The 18,170-nt window shown below is 33.2% G+C and overlaps 1 protein-coding gene across 1 annotated transcript in view; it reads left to right on the top strand.

The window, feature by feature from the left end:
- The window catches only part of LOC100979926 (zinc finger protein 117), a 41,245-nt gene extending 32,167 nt beyond the window's left edge, over positions 1 to 9,078 (top strand). Inside the window, 2 exon segments of the mRNA XM_063605751.1 lie at positions 185 to 1,612; positions 1,782 to 9,078. Of these exon segments, the coding sequence (XP_063461821.1) occupies positions 185 to 1,612; positions 1,782 to 2,815 (2,462 nt within the window). The 3' untranslated portion in view covers positions 2,816 to 9,078.
- The last annotated feature ends 9,092 nt before the right edge of the window (positions 9,079 to 18,170 follow it).

Raw genomic sequence — 18,170 nt, 5'->3', positions numbered from 1 at the left:
CTATAAATGCATTTTGGTCAATATGCTTTTGTTACATTTATATGTCTATGAAGGAATTCGAACCTGTGGTATTTTGCTATGCCATCTTGCTTATGTAGTTTCTGTAACTTTATGGGTTAGATTTGTAAAGTATATTCATCTGAGTCGAGCAAGTGAAGTAATTTGTTACTTTTATTTCTTTCAGTTATGTTTTATTATTTTGCCCAACACCTTTGGCCAGAGCAGAACATAAGAAATTCTTTCCAGAAAGTGACCCTAAGAAGATATAGAAAATGTGGATATGAGAATTTACAGTTAAGAAAAGGCTGTAAAAGTGTGGTTGAGTGTAAACAGCACAAAGGAGATTATAGTGGACTTAACCAATGTTTGAAAACTACCTTGAGCAAAATATTTCAATGTAATAAATATGTAGAAGTTTTCCATAAAATTTCAAATTCAAATAGACACAAGATGAGACATACTGAAAATAAACATTTTAAATGTAAAGAATGTCGCAAAACATTTTGCATGCTTTCACACCTAACTCAACATAAAAGAATCCAAACTAGAGTGAATTTCTACAAATGTGAAGCATATGGAAGAGCCTTTAACTGGTCCTCAACCCTTAATAAACATAAGAGAATTCATACTGGAGAAAAACCTTACAAATGTAAAGAATGTGGCAAAGCCTTTAACCAGACCTCACACCTTATTAGACATAAGAGAATTCATGCTGAAGAGAAACCCTACAAATGTGAAGAATGTGGCAAAGCCTTTAACCAGTCATCGACCCTTACTACACATAATATAATTCATACTGGGGAAATTCCCTACAAATGTGAGAAATGTGTTAGAGCTTTTAACCAAGCCTCAAAGTTTACTGAACATAAGTTAATTCATACCGGAGAGAAATGTTATGAATGTGAAGAATGCGGCAAAGCTTTTAACCGATCCTCAAAACTTACTGAACATAAGTACATTCATACTGGAGAGAAGCCGTACAAATGTGAAGAATGTGGTAAAGCCTTTAACCAGTCCTCAACCCTTACTACACATAAGAGAATTCATAGTGGAGAGAAGCCCTACAAATGTGAAGAATGTGGCAAAGCTTTTAAACAATTTTCAAATCTTACTGACCATAAAAAAATTCATACTGGAGAGAAACCCTACAAATGTGAGGAACGTGGCAAAGCTTTTAACCAACTCTCAAACCTTACTAGACATAAGGTAATTCATACTGGAGAGAAACCCTACAAATGTGGAGAATGTGGCAAAGCCTTTAACCAGTCCTCAGCCCTTAATACACATAAGATAATCCATACTGGAGAGAATCCCCACAAATGTAGAGAATCTGGCAAAGTTTTCCACCTATCCTTAAAACTTAGTACATGTAAGAAAATTCATACTGGAGAGAAACTCTACAAATGTGAAGAATGTGGCAAAGCCTTTAACTGATCTTCAACCCTTATTGGACATAAGAGAATTCATACTGGAGAGAAACCCTACAAATGTGAAGAATGTGGCAAAGCTTTTAACTTATCCATCAACCTTACTGCACATAAAAAAATTCATCTTGGAGAGAAACCCTACAAATGTGAAGAATGTGGCAAAGCTTTTAACCAATCTTCAACACTTAACTACACATAAGATAATTCATACTGAAGAGAAACAGTACAAATGTGATGAATGTGGCAAAGCTTCTACCCGATCCTCAAAACTCATTGAACACAAGAAAATTCATACTGGAGAGAAACCTTACAAATGTGAAGAATGTGGCAAAACTTCTAACCATTTCTCAACCTTTACTAAACATAAGATGATTCATACTGGAGAGAAGTTACACAAATGTGATGAATGTGACAAAGCTTTTAACCGATCTTCAACCCTTTCTACACATAAGAGAATTCATACTGGAGAGAAACCCTACAAATGTGAAGAATGTGGCAGAGCTTTTAATTGATCATCAAACCTTATTAAACATAAGAAAATTCATACTGGAGAGAAACCCTACAAATGTGAAGAATGTGGAAAAGCTTTTAACCAGTTCTCAACTCTTACTACACATAAAATAATTCATACTGGAGAGAAACCATATAAATGTGAAGAATGTGGCAAAGCTTTCAACCTATACGTAAACCTTACTACACGTAAGAAAATTCATACTGGAGAGAAACCCTACAAGTGTGAAGAATGTGGCAAAGCTTTTAACCAAGTGTCAACTCTTACTATACATAAAAGAATTCATACTGGAGAGAAACCTTACAAATGTGAGGAATATGGCAAAACTTTCAGTCGATCCTCAAAACTTACTACACATAAGAAAATTCATACAGGAGAGAAACCTTACAAATGTGAAAAATGTGCTAAAGCTTTTAGCCAGTCTTCAACTCTTTCTACATATAAGATAATTCACACTGGAGAGAAATGCTACAAATGTGAAGAATGTGGCAAAGTTTTTAACCGATCTTCAAACCTTACAGACCATTAAAAAATTCATACAGGAGAGAAATCCTACAAATGTGAAGAATGTGACAAGGCCTTTAACCGGTCCTCAACGCTTACTAAACATAAGGTAATTCATACTGGAGAGAAACTGTACAAATGTAAAGAATGTGGTAAAGCTTTTAAACCGTTCTCACACCTTGCTATACATAATATAATTCATACTGGAGAGAAACTCTACAAATGTGAAGAATGTGGCAAAGCTTTTAACTTATCCTCAAACCTTACTGCACATAAGAAAAATTGTACTGGAGAGAAACCCTACAAATGTGAAGAATGTGGCAAAGCTAACCTATCATCAACCCTTACTCCACATAAGACAATTCATATTTGAGAGAAACCCTGAAAATGTGAAGAATGTGGCAATGCTTGTAACTAAATCTCAAACTTTACTAAACATAAGAAAATTAATACTGGAAACTTTACAAACCCGAAAGATGTGACAATGATTTTGACAACACCTTCAAACTTTTCTAAACATAAAATAAATCATACTGGTGAGAAATCTTTAAAATATGAAGAATGGTACAAAGCCTTTAAATGGTTGTCACACTTGATTGTAGGTAAGATAATTTATACTGGAGAAAACTCCCAGAAGTGTGAAGAATGTGGCAAAACTTTTAATTAATTTTTCACACCTTATAGCACAGGAAAGCACTTCAGAAAAATTGTACAAATATAAATGTGGAAAAGCCATTAATATCTGCTTACATCTTACTCAACATTAGAGAGTTAGTGCTTAATAAAAGCATTATAAAAGCAATTAGTGTAAAATCAGAAAATGGAAGCTTTTTTTTTTTTTTTTAGATGGAGTCTTGCTCTGTCACCCAGGCTGGAGTGCAGTGGTGTGATCTTGGCTCACTGCAACCTCTGCCTCCCAGGTTCAAGCAATTCTCCTGCCTTAGCCTCCAGAATAGCTGAGACTACAGGCACACACCACCACATTTGGCTAATTTTTTTATTTTTAGTAGAGACTGGCTGTCACCATGTTGGCCAGGCTGATCTTGAACTCCTGACCTCAAGTGATCCACATGCCTCTGCCTCCCAAAGTGCTGGGATTATAGGTGTGAGTCACTGTGCCTGACAAACATAAGCCTTTAAAGAGAAGAAGGTTTTCATTTTGAAGACAAACATTAGGTACATAAAGAGGGTTGTAGTGTCTTTACTTGTATCACAGATTTTATTGTACACATTATGTACTAAAGGAAAATCCTGAAGCAGTGCTCAAACTTTGATCAACATCAGGGAGTTTATATTGGAGAAAAACTGCAAATGTAATATATTTGGAAAAACATTTTTCAAAAACTACTGCTTAGAAAACACCAGGGGATTTATACTAAATTATATTTTTGCAGATGCAGTAAGTATAAAAGAAATTTAATCCAAAATTAAGTGTGTGTAAATATCAGAGAATTCACAGTAGAAATATCTAAGGCACTGACATTTTAGACATTGAACTTAATCAGTGTGCTGAGTACAGAAAATAATCCAAAATTAAAGTTGGTAGATAAATTATTTGTATATAACTTTAAAAGAGGTAGAAATATTTTTAGTTATAATTAACATTTAAAGTATACTTTTTTCTTTGAAAAAATTACAAAATTTTTAAAAAGCGAATGATGTAATTCAACTCAAATTACTTCATGCTTTTCATTCTATTGTATTCACATGTGAAAGCATGTGATCAATTGTTGCTTCATCAAAGATATGAGACATTCTTTTTTGTTAGGTGGGCAATATTTTTTACCTTTTCTATGGAAGAGTAAAGGCATTACAATGTAGGATGCATGATAAAAATCTAAGTGGAGAGGCTCTTTGTGTTTAATTTATAATATTGAATGATGTATGAGGGAAGTGTTCAGAGGAATATTCTGCATTCTAGTGAAAATATCTTTTATTTTAGTTAAAATTAAATTAAAATTAGTAGTATATCATTTTACTAACTGTACTTTTATGTAATAAAATGCAGCACATTTAAAAAATTTTAGATTACTGTGAACTTAATTTTTTAATTAAACTTTTTTTTTAACATGTTAAGACCAATTGTGCATTCAGTGAAGTATTATCATGCCACTAACTTTAACCTATCCCACCTTACTCAAGGGTGTTGGTAAAAGATAGTAACAATGTACTATTTAATAACAGAGTGGACTAACATCTCTAATAATTTCTCTTGCCAGTGACTTTAAACTAAAGAACTTAATTAAAGAACATTGTTCCCATAGGTTAAATTTTTATTCTTTTTCTTATTTAAACATATTTTTCTTAACTTTTGTGGGTACATAGTGTGTGTATATATTTATGCCATATATGGCATATTTTGATACAGGCATATGAATAGGTATTAATCACATCAGGGCAAATGAAATATCCATCAACTCCAGCACTTATCATTTGTATTACAAACCAATTCTACACTTTTAGTTACTTTAAAATGTACAAGTAAATTGCTATTGACTATAGGGTCATTTTCATGGGTATAATAAAAATTATATACAAGTATAAATAAAATCCTGAGTCTTAAAATTCTGAGTCCTGCTTAAACATTTTAAAAATTTTGTTATGTATTTTTCTTTGAACATGTCTCTCTGCCTGCAAACATAACAGAATTTTAGTATTGGTTTACATAGAGTTAACTATACCCATATATTACTCTAAAAATAAATGTTAAGTGCAAGAAAGTTATGGACTGTTTTTGTGTGAGTGTGAGTTTGTACCTATTTTCAAAAGAAAAGAGCAATATTGGAACAAAACAAATATTTTAATAAAGTAATGTACTAGACAACTGAAAACTTCAAAAATGCTGAAAGTAAATGTATACTCTGCTTTGTATTGAATTCATTACTGCCAAATCTTCTGACTTATGATTCAGAATCTCTCCATGCAAATTATGTTTTTACTTGCCTGTTAGTCATGCTAGACCTATAATTTTCTTGTTTCTTACCATTTTTTTCTTTTATACTTTATGAGGTATTTATTATGTGAGCTGTTCATGGATTATAAGAATGATTTTTATAAAATTCAGTACTGCACACAAGATAAGTTTTAGATGTATTTCCAAAATTGTCTATTAATTGTATTTAGTTAGAACATTCCATTTGTTCTTTTAATTGGAGAATCCTATATAAGCCCATATTTCTTATTCTTTTCTCTTGTTATAATTGACATAAGTAAATTTATTTATTTATTGAGCCAATTTGTTCAGGTAAGAACTAGGAATGCTTCATAAGTCATGAGGATGTTTTTATATATATATGTGGCAAACAAATATGACAGTGCTTGCTGTGTAACAGATGTTCCATAATAACCTGTAAACGTTCCTGCTGGAGTTAGTTTGTAACCTCAAGTCAGAGATGGAAAATACCAATAGTGAAGAAATAACATTGATTCTTCATGTGCAGATAACATTTTTTTTCCATGCTGCAAAGCTAAATTTTGCTGAATTTAAAAAGAAATTTTGGTTCTTTTATTTCCTAATTACCTTTAGTTTTGTTTGTCTTATTATGTGACTTCTGTGTATTCATCACAGCCCTTCTCCTTCTTTTTCTATGTGATGGCTACACTTTGCTCACTGTTGTCTTCATGCCATGTCACTTTATACGGTACTTTGTAGGTTTTGATGAGAAAGTTGGTATTTTTAATGCACTCAAAAATTGCTTTTTATTGGAGAGTACTTATCAATATAACTTTCTGATCAGTTAATTAAGATAAAAGGCATACATTGTCCACAGGTGAGAGGATTAAATCAGTTAGCATTGTTTATTTTTTTCTGTTTGTAAAAGGAAAAACTTATTAAATTTTTAAACGGAGTTATTAAACAGAGTTTCACTCTTATTGCCCAGGCTGGAGTGCAAATATATTGTGGCAAATATAAAATTTGCTAGAAAATACATCTTAGAAATTAAGTTATAAGAGAGCAAATGGTAAGTGAAGAATTTTAAATTTAATTTTCTATGATATAGCATAACATACATTTCCATGCAGAATCTTTTATTTTTAAATGTGAAATTTAAAGGTTGCAAAATAATAAAATGACTTCTGTGGATTTGATATTTGGAATGATATTTCTTTTTTATATTGATATTACAATTCCGAGGAATTTTTCACTTATTATTTTTTTAGTGGGTGAAGGTGAGTGTACAGTTATTGCTTTTTGTCACCTAACTATAGTCAGCTTCTTGGTCATTTTCTCTAGAAAACTTCTGAAGATTATGGCAGCTTTTGGATTAAACATTTTCTGTTATTTTTATGCAAATTCATTTATTGTGTTCACAGGGTGGCCAGTCATGAGACAATAAGCAACAGCTGCCCTTTTAGTGTCTTTCATGCCATTACCATCTGTAATAAATAAATGTGTACTTTATTCTGCAAAACATGATGTTTGGAAGTATATGTTGTCAAATGCTTAATTCTAGGTAATTAAGGCTTTACCTCACATCGTTAACATTTTTGTGGTCAGAGTATGTGACATTGTCAATGTTTTTCAAAAACACAACTACATTATTATGATCTGTAGTCACTATGCTGTACAAAAAGATCTCTTAAACTTATTCCTCCTATTAAACTATAATTATGTATTCTTTGACCAACATCTTCCAAAACCCCCCTTTTTTCTAAATACCTTGGTGTCCGGTGGTCACCACTTTACTCTCTACTTTAATGGGATTAAGTTTCTTAGAATCCCTGTGTAAGTAAAATCATGAAAAATAATCTTTGTGCCTCGCTCATGTAGACAAATATAATGTCCTCCAGGTTAATTCATGTGATTGAAAATAATAGAAATTTCTTTTTTAAAGACGAAGAGTATTCCATTGTGTATATATACCACATTGTCTTTATTTACTCATAAATGTTGAACTGTTGATTGTATATTTTGGTAATTGTGAAGAGTGTTGCAAACAACATAGAAGCATAAATGTTTCTTCATTCTGATTTCACTTGTTTTGGATATATAACAGTAAAATTGCTGTATTGTGGTTTAATTTTAAATTTTTTGACAAATTTTTGTTTTTCATAGTGACTCTCCTCATTCACATTCACACCAACAGTGTGCAAGCATTCCTTTTCTTCATACTTTGACTAACACTTTCTTTTCTTTTTAATAAGAGTAATTCTAACAGGAGTGAGTTGATAATCTCCTGGTTTTTCTTTTTGCTTTCCTGATTATAGTTGATATTGAGCATTTTTTATATATCTCGACCATTTGTCTTTTCTTGGAAAATATTTATTTAAGCCTTTTGCTCATTTTTAGTAGTTATTTGTCTTCTGTTGTATAGTCATTTAAGTTTTTTATATGTTTCTGTTATTAACCCCTTGTCCCACGTATGATTTGCGAATATTTTCTCCCATTTTTTTCAGTTGCCTCATTTTGTTGATTGTATCAGATTCCATGAAGCAGCTTTTTAATTTCAAGTAATCTAACGTATCTATTTTTCTTTTGATTTCCTTGGATTTTGAGGTTAAATAATAAAAGTCACAGCCTAGATCAATGTTATGGGCTTTCAATCTATATTTTTATAGTAATTTCTGAGTTTTAAGCCTTACATTTAAGTATCTAATTTTAGTTGATTTTTATATGTGGTGTGAGAAGAGGATCTCATTTTATTTCTCTGCATGTGGATATAAAGTTTTCTCAACCCCATTTGTTGAAGAGACTGTCCTTTTTAAAAGAAATTATAAAATAAGCTAGCTTAAATATGTGGATATATTTCTGATCTCTTTTCTGCTCCATTGGCCTATGTGTCTGTTTTTATTCAAGTACCATACTGTTTTGGTCACTATACTTTGTAGTATATTTCAAAGTCAGGTATAGTGATACCTTCAGCCTATTTTTACTTTTTAATTTTTTTCTGTTTGGTTGCTTTAGCTATTCAGGGTCTTTTGTGGTACCATATAAATTTTAGGTTTGTTTGTTTATTTATTTATTTATTTATTTATTTATTTATTTATTTATTGAGACAGTTTCACTCTTGTTGCCCAGGCTGGAGTGCAATGTCATGATCTTACCTCACCGCAACTTCCGCCTCCCAGGTTCAAGCAATTCTCCTGCCTCAGCCTCCCGAGTAGCCAGGATTACAGGCATGTGCCACCATGCCTGGCTAATTTTGTATTTTTACTAGAGATGGGGTTTCTCCATGTTGGTCAGGCTGGTCTCGAACTCCCAACCTCAGGTGATCCACCCACCTCAGTCTCCCAAAGTGCTGGGATTATAGGCGTGAGCCACCATGCCCTGCCAAATTTTAGATATTTTTTAAAAATTTCTATTAAGTATATCATTGGTATTTTGATAGAGTTTGCATTATATCTGTAGATCATTTTGTGTAATAAAGATATTTAGTGTATTAATAAGGCAAATTTGTGAATAAGTACTATTTTTCCATTTGTTTATTAATTTTTACTTTAATGTTCTTTAGATTATAATATATGGTGTTTTAACATTTTGATTAAATTGATTTCAAAGTATAGTTACTACAGTTATTGTAGATGGGATTGTTTTTAAATTTCATTTTGAGGTAGTTAATTTTTAATGTATAAAGCTGATACTATTTAATGTTGATTTTAAATTCTGCAAGTTTAATAAATTTGTTTATTCTAGTGGTTCTTAGTGAAGTGTTAGTCTTTTCTATACTGTAGATTATGTTATGTGCAAAGAGGGATAATTTAACTTTTTGGTTTTTTCAATCTGGATTCCTTTTATTTTATTCTCTAATTTCTCTGTCTTGAATATTTAGTACTACATTCAGTAAGTCTGAAGGAAGTGGGCATCCTTGTCTTGTTCTAGCTCTTAGAGTAAAAGCTTACAACACTTTCCTGTTTAGTATGTTGTTAGCTTTGCATTTTTTTGTTATACATGGCATTTATTGGCTTGAGATGCATTTGTCCTGTACCTATTTTTTTCAGAGATTTATTGTGAGGGAATTCTGAATTTTTTTGAAACTTTTATTCTGTATTTATTTGAATGTTAGATTTGTGAAATCACAACTAATCCCATATAAATACAGAACATCCTCAGATACTACTATAAATATCTCTATGCATGCAAACTAGAAAATTTTTTAAAAAATAGATAAACTTCATATACACAATCTCCCGAGACTGAACCAAGAAGAAAGAGAAGTCTTGAACAGAGGAAAAATTTATAACAAAATTAAATTTGTAATTAAAAAAACCCTACATAGTATAAAAGGCCCTGGATCAGATGAATTCACAGCTAAATTCTACCACATATACAAAGTTGAGCTTGTGCTAATCCTTCCTAAGTTGTTATATGAAATCAGCATCATCTGGATACCAAAATTTAGTTAAGACACCAAAAAAAATCTATAGTTCAGTATGCCTGATGAACATTGAAACAAAAATCTTTCATGAAATACTAGTAAGCTGAGTTCATAAACAAATCAAAAAGTTATTTTGCCACAATCATGTGAGTTTCATTTCATGAATGCAAGGGTGTTTTATCATATGCAAGTCAATAAGTGTGACTCACCATATAAAGATAATTAAAATGATTAAACCATATAATTATTACACTAGATGTGGAAAAATCATTAAAGGAAATTTAATGTTCATAAAAGTATTCTCAACATGCAACATACAAGGCATTGAAAAAAATACCTCACAATAATAAGAGCCATCCTCAGGCAACATTATCCTCAGGCAACATTATACTGAACAGGAAAAAGCTTGATGCATTCTTACAAATAAAAATAACAATGTCCACTCTAAATATTCCTATTCAACATAGTTCTGGAAGTCCTAGCCAGAGCAATCCAACAAGATGAAAAAAGAAAAAGGCATCCAAATAAGAAAAGAGGAAGTCAAATTATCTTCACTGATGATATAATTCTCTACTTGAAAAACGTTAAAGATTTCTCCCAAAGACTCCCAAGCCTAAAAAATGATTCAGCAAAGTGTCAGGATACCAAATCAATGTACACAAATGACTGGCATTTCTATACACCTTGAATAACATTCAACACTTGAATAACATTTAAGCAGAGAAAAAAATCAAGAACAGAGCTCTATTTAAAATAGCCACAAACAAAAAATAATATACCTAGGAATGGATTGAGTCAAGGAGGTAAAATATCTTTAGAAGGAGAACTACAAAACACTGCTGAAAGATATCAGGGACAACACATACAAATGGAAAACATTCCATGCTCATAGATTTGAAGAATCAATATAATTAAAATGTCCGTGATGCCTAAAGCAACTTGTAAATTAAATGCTCTTTCTATCAAACTATCAATGCAATTTTTTGTAGAATTAAAAACAATGGTTTTAAATTCATATTGAATAAAAGAGCCCAAATAGCCAAGGCATCTTTAAACAAAATGAATAAACCTGGAAGCCTCACTTTACCTGACTTCAAACTGTACTACAAGTGACAGTAACCAATATAGCATGGTTCTTGTACAAAAATAAACATGTAGACCAATGGAACAGAAGAGAGAGACTTCAAATAAAGCTACACTCCTACAACCAACTTATTTTTGACAAAGTCAACAGAAATAAAGGGGAAATAACTTTCCATCTGATAAATGGTACTGATAAACAATGGACTATATGGTTAGTCACATGCAGAAGAAAAAAACAACTCTTACCTCTCAGCATATAAAAAATGTAACTCAAGATAGATTAAAAACTGAACATGAAGCTTCAAGCTATGAAAATCCTATATGAACACCTAGAAAGTACTCTTGTGGACACTGGCCTCTGAAAAGAATTTGAGACTAACACCTTAAAAGTAAATGCAACAAAAATATAAATTGACACCTAATTAAACTAGATCTCCTGCACAGCAAAAGAAATTTGACAAAGTAAATGGACAAGCTACAGCATGGAGAAAAATATTTGCAAACTGCATACAACAAAAAAATTAATATACAAAATCTATAAGAAATGTAATAGGAAAAAAGCACAGAATATATCAATAGATACTTCTCAAAGGAAGATATAAAAGCTGTCAAGAAACATGCAAAAAGTTGCCCAACATCTCAAGCCATTAAAGAGATTAAATCAAAATGACAATGTGATACCATCTCACACCAGTTAAAATGGCTGTTATTAAAAAGTAAAAAAAAAATAGCATGTTGTGGAGAATAGGGAATGTTTACACAGTCTTTGTGAGAATGCAAATTAATTCAGCCTTTTGTTGATTAATTCAGCCTTTTGTTGATTAATTCAGCCTCTTGTTGGAGCCTCTACTTCAACAAAAGATGCCATGAATTTCAAGTTATTATGCTGACACATATATTGTCTCTAGAAGGGTTCTGGTTTTTTTGCAATCAAGGTGTAGCATTTCTGGCTTCCCTTGTGCTGCTTTGTTTGTGTGAAATAGGAAGGTAGGAAGTAAAACCAAGTAAACCATGACATTTCTATTTTCTACAGCCACAGCATCTGAATTCTAGTGTTATGTCAACTAGAAATAATGTCAGTATTTCAAAACTGACAAAAAGAAATTGATACTTTATCTTTTTAAATGTTTTTATAGATTATAAAAATTTATAGTTTCTGAATTATATAAGTTAAACAACCTGAACATGCAGATACCTAAAAGTTTTACCTAGATAATAGTATTAATATTTTAATAGGTTATGATTATGAGTCACAGTTGCCCCATTGAGTTTACTGGAAAGCGGTTATTTATCTTCTAAGTGTATGTAGAGAACAGGCTTTCATAATCCTAAACAAAGAGATCTTTTAAGATTAGCACTATATTTAGATTTGAATAAAATTCATAGGCTTGTAGTAACAGAAATTTTAATATATTTTCTAATTGAAAAAAGTCAATAGAAATAAGTTATTCAGATGAGTTTTAAAAAACTTCACGTGTTCATTAAATAACATTTAAAATTACATTGTAAGTGACTGATTTGTAATTCCAATCTATTTCATTTTAGTCACTGAGAAAACAATATCCTTAAATAATTCAATCAGAAAAAGTATTCTTATATTAGTGTTTCTGAAACATTCAGAAACTGTAGACCACTCAGTGGATGGGGAGGCATATGCAGACCACAAATTTTCTATGTAATAATAGGTTCATCTTAGCTTTAATATAAAAATTAAATATATTTCAAAAGTAAAATTAGTGGCTTTTTTAAGTCATGAGAGACATATTATTGTTAGAACCCATTTGCCAAATTATTTGCGTTAGGCTTAGTAATAAGTGCTTTCAACCAAAAATCAAGTTCTACATACTATCTCAGGGTAAAAAGAAAGTGGTTTTTATCTTATTTATTTTTACCAATAAAATATTTTTATTTTTAAACTGTTATTTTAGATTTAGAGGGGGTACACCTAGCCTTTCTAGACTTCCTTAGTAATTGGTAAATTTCTCTTTTTATTTTGTCATTATTACTTTTTCTACACTCAGGCTGGAGTGCAATGGCGCAAACATTGCTCATTGCAGCCTTGAACTTCTGGGCTTAACATATTCTCCCTCCTCAGCCTCCCGAATAGCTGAGACCACAGGCACAAGCCTGTGTGCCCAGCCCATTATTATTACTTTCAATGTCTGCTAGTTCCTGGGGTGCACAGAGATTTAAAGGTCACATTCTTCCAGGGTTTGGGCATAACATGAGCACTGGAATTAAATAGGTAGGTCCCACAGGGAAGGCAGTGCCCAGGAGAATAGAATCTAGGTGTGGGTGTGACCACTCTCCTTCTCAACTTGGCTCTTTCTTCTTGTTTGAAGAGACAGAGTAATACTGGGAGGCAAAAAAGGACCATGGGCTTGGGGTCAGAGGGTGTGATTTGAGGTCTGGAGTTGATCTCTTAAAGGCTATGTGAAGTTGGCACTGTCTCCAACCTCTCTCCTGCAAAATGAGAAAACAAGGCTGGATGAACTGAGTTCGCTTTCAGTCTTTTTTTTTTTTTTAAGTTTTTTATTTCCATAAATTTTGTGGAACAGGTGGTATTTGGTTACATGAGTAAATTCTTTAGTGGTGATTTCTGAGATTTTGGTGCACCCATCACCTGAGTAGTATACACTGAACCCAATTTGTAGTCTTTTACCTGATGCCTTTACATCCTTATAGTTTAGCTCCCAATTATGAGTGAGAACATACAATGTTTGATTTTCCATTTCTGAGTAGTATTCAATTATGTATATATATATATATATATATATATCCACAGTTTCTTTATCCACTTGTTGATTGATGGGCATTTGAGTTGTTTCCACATTTTTGCAATTCCAAATTATGCTGCTATAAACATGCGTGTGCAAGTTTTTTTTTTTTTTTTTAATAATAACTTCTTTTCCTCTGGGTAGATACCCAATAGTAGGACTGCTGGATCAAATGGTAGTTCTCCCTTTAGTTCTTTAAGGAATCTCCACACTGTTTTCCATAGTGGTTGTACTAGTTTACATTCCCACTAGCAGTGTAGAAGTGTTTCCTTTTCACTCCATCCACACCAACATTTATTATTTTTTTATTTTTTTATTATGGCCATTCTTACAGGAGCAAGGTGGTATCACGTTATGGTTTTGATTTGCATTTCCCTGATCATTAGTGATGTTGAGCATTTTTTCATGTGTTTCCTGGCCATTTTTATATCTTCTTTTGAGAATTGTCTGTTTATGTCCTTAGCCCACTTTTTGACGAGATTTTTTTTTTCTGGCTAATTTGTTTCAGTTTGTTGCAGATTCTGGACATTAGTCCTGTGTCAGATATATAAATTGTGAAGATTTTCTCCCGCTCTGTGGGTTGTTGTTTACTTTGCTCACTTCCTTTGGCCATGCAAAAACTCTTTAGTTTAATTAAGTCCCAGCTATTTATCTTTGTCTTCATTGCATTTGCTTTGGGGTTCTCGGTCATGAAATCCTTGACTAAGCCAATGTCTAGAAGGGTTCTTCTGATGTTATCTTCTAGAATTTTTATAGTTTCAGGTCTTAGATTTAAGTCCTTGATCCATCTTGAGTTGATTTTTGTATAAGGTGAGAGATGAGATCAAGTTTCATTCTTCTACATGTGGCTTGCCAAGTATCCCAGCACCATTTGTTGAATAGGGTGTCCTTTTCCCACTTTATGTTTTTGTTTGCTTTGTCAAAGATCAGTTGGGTGTAACTATTTGTGTTTATTTCTGGGTTCTCCATTCTGTTCTGTTTGTCTATGTCCCTATTTTTATACCGGTACCGTGCTGTTTTGGTGAGTGTGGCCTTATTGTGTTGTTTGAAGTTGGGTAATACGATGCCTTTTGATTTGTTTCTTTTGCTTAGTCTTGCTTTGGCTATGCAAGCTTTTTTTTTGGTTCCATATGAATTTTAGGATTGTTTTTTCATAGCTATTTGAAGAATAATGTCAGTACTCTGATGGGAATTTTATTGAATTTGTAGATTGCTTTTGGCAGTATGGTCATTTTTAGAGTATCGATTCTACCCATCTATGAGCATGGGATGTGTTTTTATTTGTGTCATCTATTTCTTTCAGCAGCGTTTTGTAGTTTTTCTTGTAGAGGTCTTTCACTTCCTTGGTTAGGTATATTCCTAAGTATTTTATTTTTTGTGCAGCTATTGTAGAAGGGGTTGAGTTCTTAATTTGATTCTCAGCGTGGTCGCTTTTGGTATATAGCAAAGCTACTAATATGTGCACATGGATTTTGTATTCTGAAACTTTGGTTAATTTATTTATTGGTTCTAGGAGCTTTTTGAAGGAGGCTTTAGTGTTTTCTGGGTATACAATTTTATCATAAGGAAACAATTAGTTTCAGCTCCTCTTTACTGATTTGGATGCCCTTTATTTCTTTCTCTTGTCTGATCATTCTGGCTAGGATGTCCAGTACTATGTTGAATAGAAGTGGTGAGAGTAAGCATTTTTGTCTTGTTCCAGTTCTCAGAGGAAATGCTTTCAACTTTTCCCCATTTAGTATTATGTTGGCAGTAGGTTTGTCATAGATGCCTTTTATTATATTAAGGTATGTCCTTGGTAGGCCAGTTTTGCTGATGGTTTTAATCATAAAGTGATGCTGGATTTTGTCAAACGCTTTTCTCCATCTATTGAAATACTTATGTAATTTTTTTTAAAAATTCTGTTTATGTGGTGTATCACATTTATTGACTTGGGTATGTTAAACCATCCCTGAATCATTAGCTGTAAAACCCACTTGATTATGGTGGATTATCTTTTTAATATGTTGTTGGATTCTGTTAGCTAGTATTTTGTTAAGGATTTTTGCATCTATAGGCTGGGCCCTGTGGCTCATGCCTGTAATCTCAGCACTTAGGGGGGCCACAGCAGGACAATCACTAGAGGTCAGAAGCTCAAGACCAGCATGGCCTACATGGTGAAACCACGTGTCTATTAAAAATATATGTATATTCTGCAGTTGTTGGGTATAATGTTCTGTAAATATCTGTTAAGTCCATTTGGTCTAAGGTGTAGCTAAAGTCCATTGTTTCTTTGTTGACTTTCTCTCTTGATGACCTGTCTAGTGCTGTCAGTGGAGTATTGAAGTTTTCCACTATTATCGTGTTGCTGTCTGCCTTATTTTTTAGGTCTAATAGTAATTGTTTTATAAACTTGAGAGCTCCAGTGTTGGGTGCATACATATTTAGGATTGTGGTATTTTCCTGTTGGAAAAAGTCTTGCATCAAAATAAAATGTCCCTCTTTGTCCTTTTTAACTGGTATTGCTTTAAAGTTCCATCTGGTATAAGAATAGCTACTCCTGCTTGCTTTTGGTGTCCATTTGCATGGAATATCCTTTTCCTCCCCAATACCTTAAGTTTATGTGAGTCCTTAATGTTAGGTGAGTCTCTTGAAGGCAACAGATAACTGGCTGGTGAACTCTTACCCATTCTGCAATTCTGTATCTTTTAAGTGGGGCGTTTAGGCCATTTACATTTGATGTTAGTATTGAGATGTGAGGTACTATTCCTTTTATTTTGCTATTTGTTGTCTATATACCTTTTTTTATTGTATTTTGGTTTTATAGATCCTGGGAGATTTATGTTTTAAAGAGGTTCTGTTTTGACGTGTTTCCAGAATTTGTTTCAAAATGTAGAGGTCTTTTTAGCAGTTCTTGTAGTGCTGGCTTGGTAGTAGTGACTGCTCTCAGTATTTGTTTTTCTGGAAAAGACAGTGTATTTCCTTCATTTATGAAGCTTAGTTTCACTGGATTCAGAATTTTTGGCTAATTATTGTTTTATTTAAGGAGGCTTGAAGATAGGGCCCCAATTCTTTTTAGCTTGTAGGGTCTCTGCTGAGAAATCGGCATTAATCTGATAAGTTTTTCTTTATAAGTTACCTGGTGCTTTTCCCTCACAGCTGTTAAGATTCTTTCCTTCATCTTGAATTTAGATAACCTGATGACAGTATGCCTAGGTGATGATCTTTTTTAGATGAATTTCCCTGATATTCTTTGAGCTTCTTGTATTCGGATGGCTAGGTCTCTAGCAAGTCCAGGAAAGTTTTCCTCAATTATTCCTCCAAATATGTTTTACAAACTTTTAGATACGTCTTCTTTCTAATTATTTCTAATAATTACCAATTATTCTTAGGTTTGGTCACTTAACATGTCCCAAACTACTTGGAAGTTTTTTTTTATTTATTCTTTTTTCTTTGTCATTGTTGGATTGGGTTAATCCAAAAACCTTGTCTTTGAGCTCTGAAGTTCATTCTTCTACTTGCTTGATTCTATTGCTGAGACTTTCCAGAACATTTTGCATTTCTCTAAGTGAGTTCCTTATTTCTTGAAGTTGTGATTGTTTTTTATTTATGCTATCTATTTGACTGAAGATTTCTTCCCTCATTTTTGTATGTTTTCTGATTTCCTTAAATTGGACTTCATTTTCTCTGGTGCCTCCTTGATTAGTTTAATAACTGAACTTCTGAATTCTTTCTCAGATAAATCAGAGATTTCTTCTTGGTTTGGATCCATTGCTGGTGAACTAGCATAATTTTGGGGGCATATTAAAGAACCTTGTTTTGTCATATTACCAGAATTGTTTTTCTGGTTCCTTCTCATTTGGGTAGGCTATGTTAGAGGGAAGTTCTAAGGTTCAAGGCTGTTTGTTCAGATTATTTTGTCCCATGGGGTATTCCCTTGATGTAATACTCTCCCCCTTTTCCTAGGGATGTGGCTTCCTGAGAGCTGAGCTGTAGTGATTGTTATTTCTCTTCTGGATCTAGCCCCCAAGCAAGTCTACCAAGCTCTGGGCTGGTAGTGGGGGTTGTCTGCACAGAGTCCTGTGATGTAAATTGTCTTCAGGTCTCTCAGATGTGGATATTAGCACCTGCTTCAGTAGAGGTGGCAGGTGGTGAAATGGACTTCTTGAGGGTACTTAGGTTTGGTTGTTTAATGCACTGTTTTTGTGCTGGTTGGCCACCTGCCAGGAGGAGGTGCTTTCAAGGGAGCATGGCTGTGGTAGTATAGGGAGGATCAGGTGGTGAGTGGGGCCCTAAGACTGCCAAGAGTATAAGCTATTTCTCTTCAGCTACCAGAGTAGGTAGGGAGGGACCATCAGGTGGGGGATGGTTAGGCATATCTGAGCTTAGACTCTCTTTGGGCGGGGCTTGCTGCAGCTGCTGCAGGAAATGGTGGCATTGTTCCCAGGTCAATGGAGTTATTTTCCCAGGAGGATTATGGCTGCCCCTGCTGTCATGAAGGTTGTCAGGGATGTGGGGAAAGCCAGCAGTTACAGTCCTCACCCAGCTCCCACACAACCTGAAAGACCAGACT

Source organism: Pan paniscus, chromosome 6 (assembly GCF_029289425.2).
Source record: "Pan paniscus chromosome 6, NHGRI_mPanPan1-v2.0_pri, whole genome shotgun sequence".
Classification (NCBI taxonomy): Eukaryota; Metazoa; Chordata; class Mammalia; order Primates; family Hominidae; genus Pan; species Pan paniscus.
The sequence above is the reverse complement of the archived record's forward strand: the minus strand, read 5'-3'. Positions and strand labels throughout refer to the sequence as shown.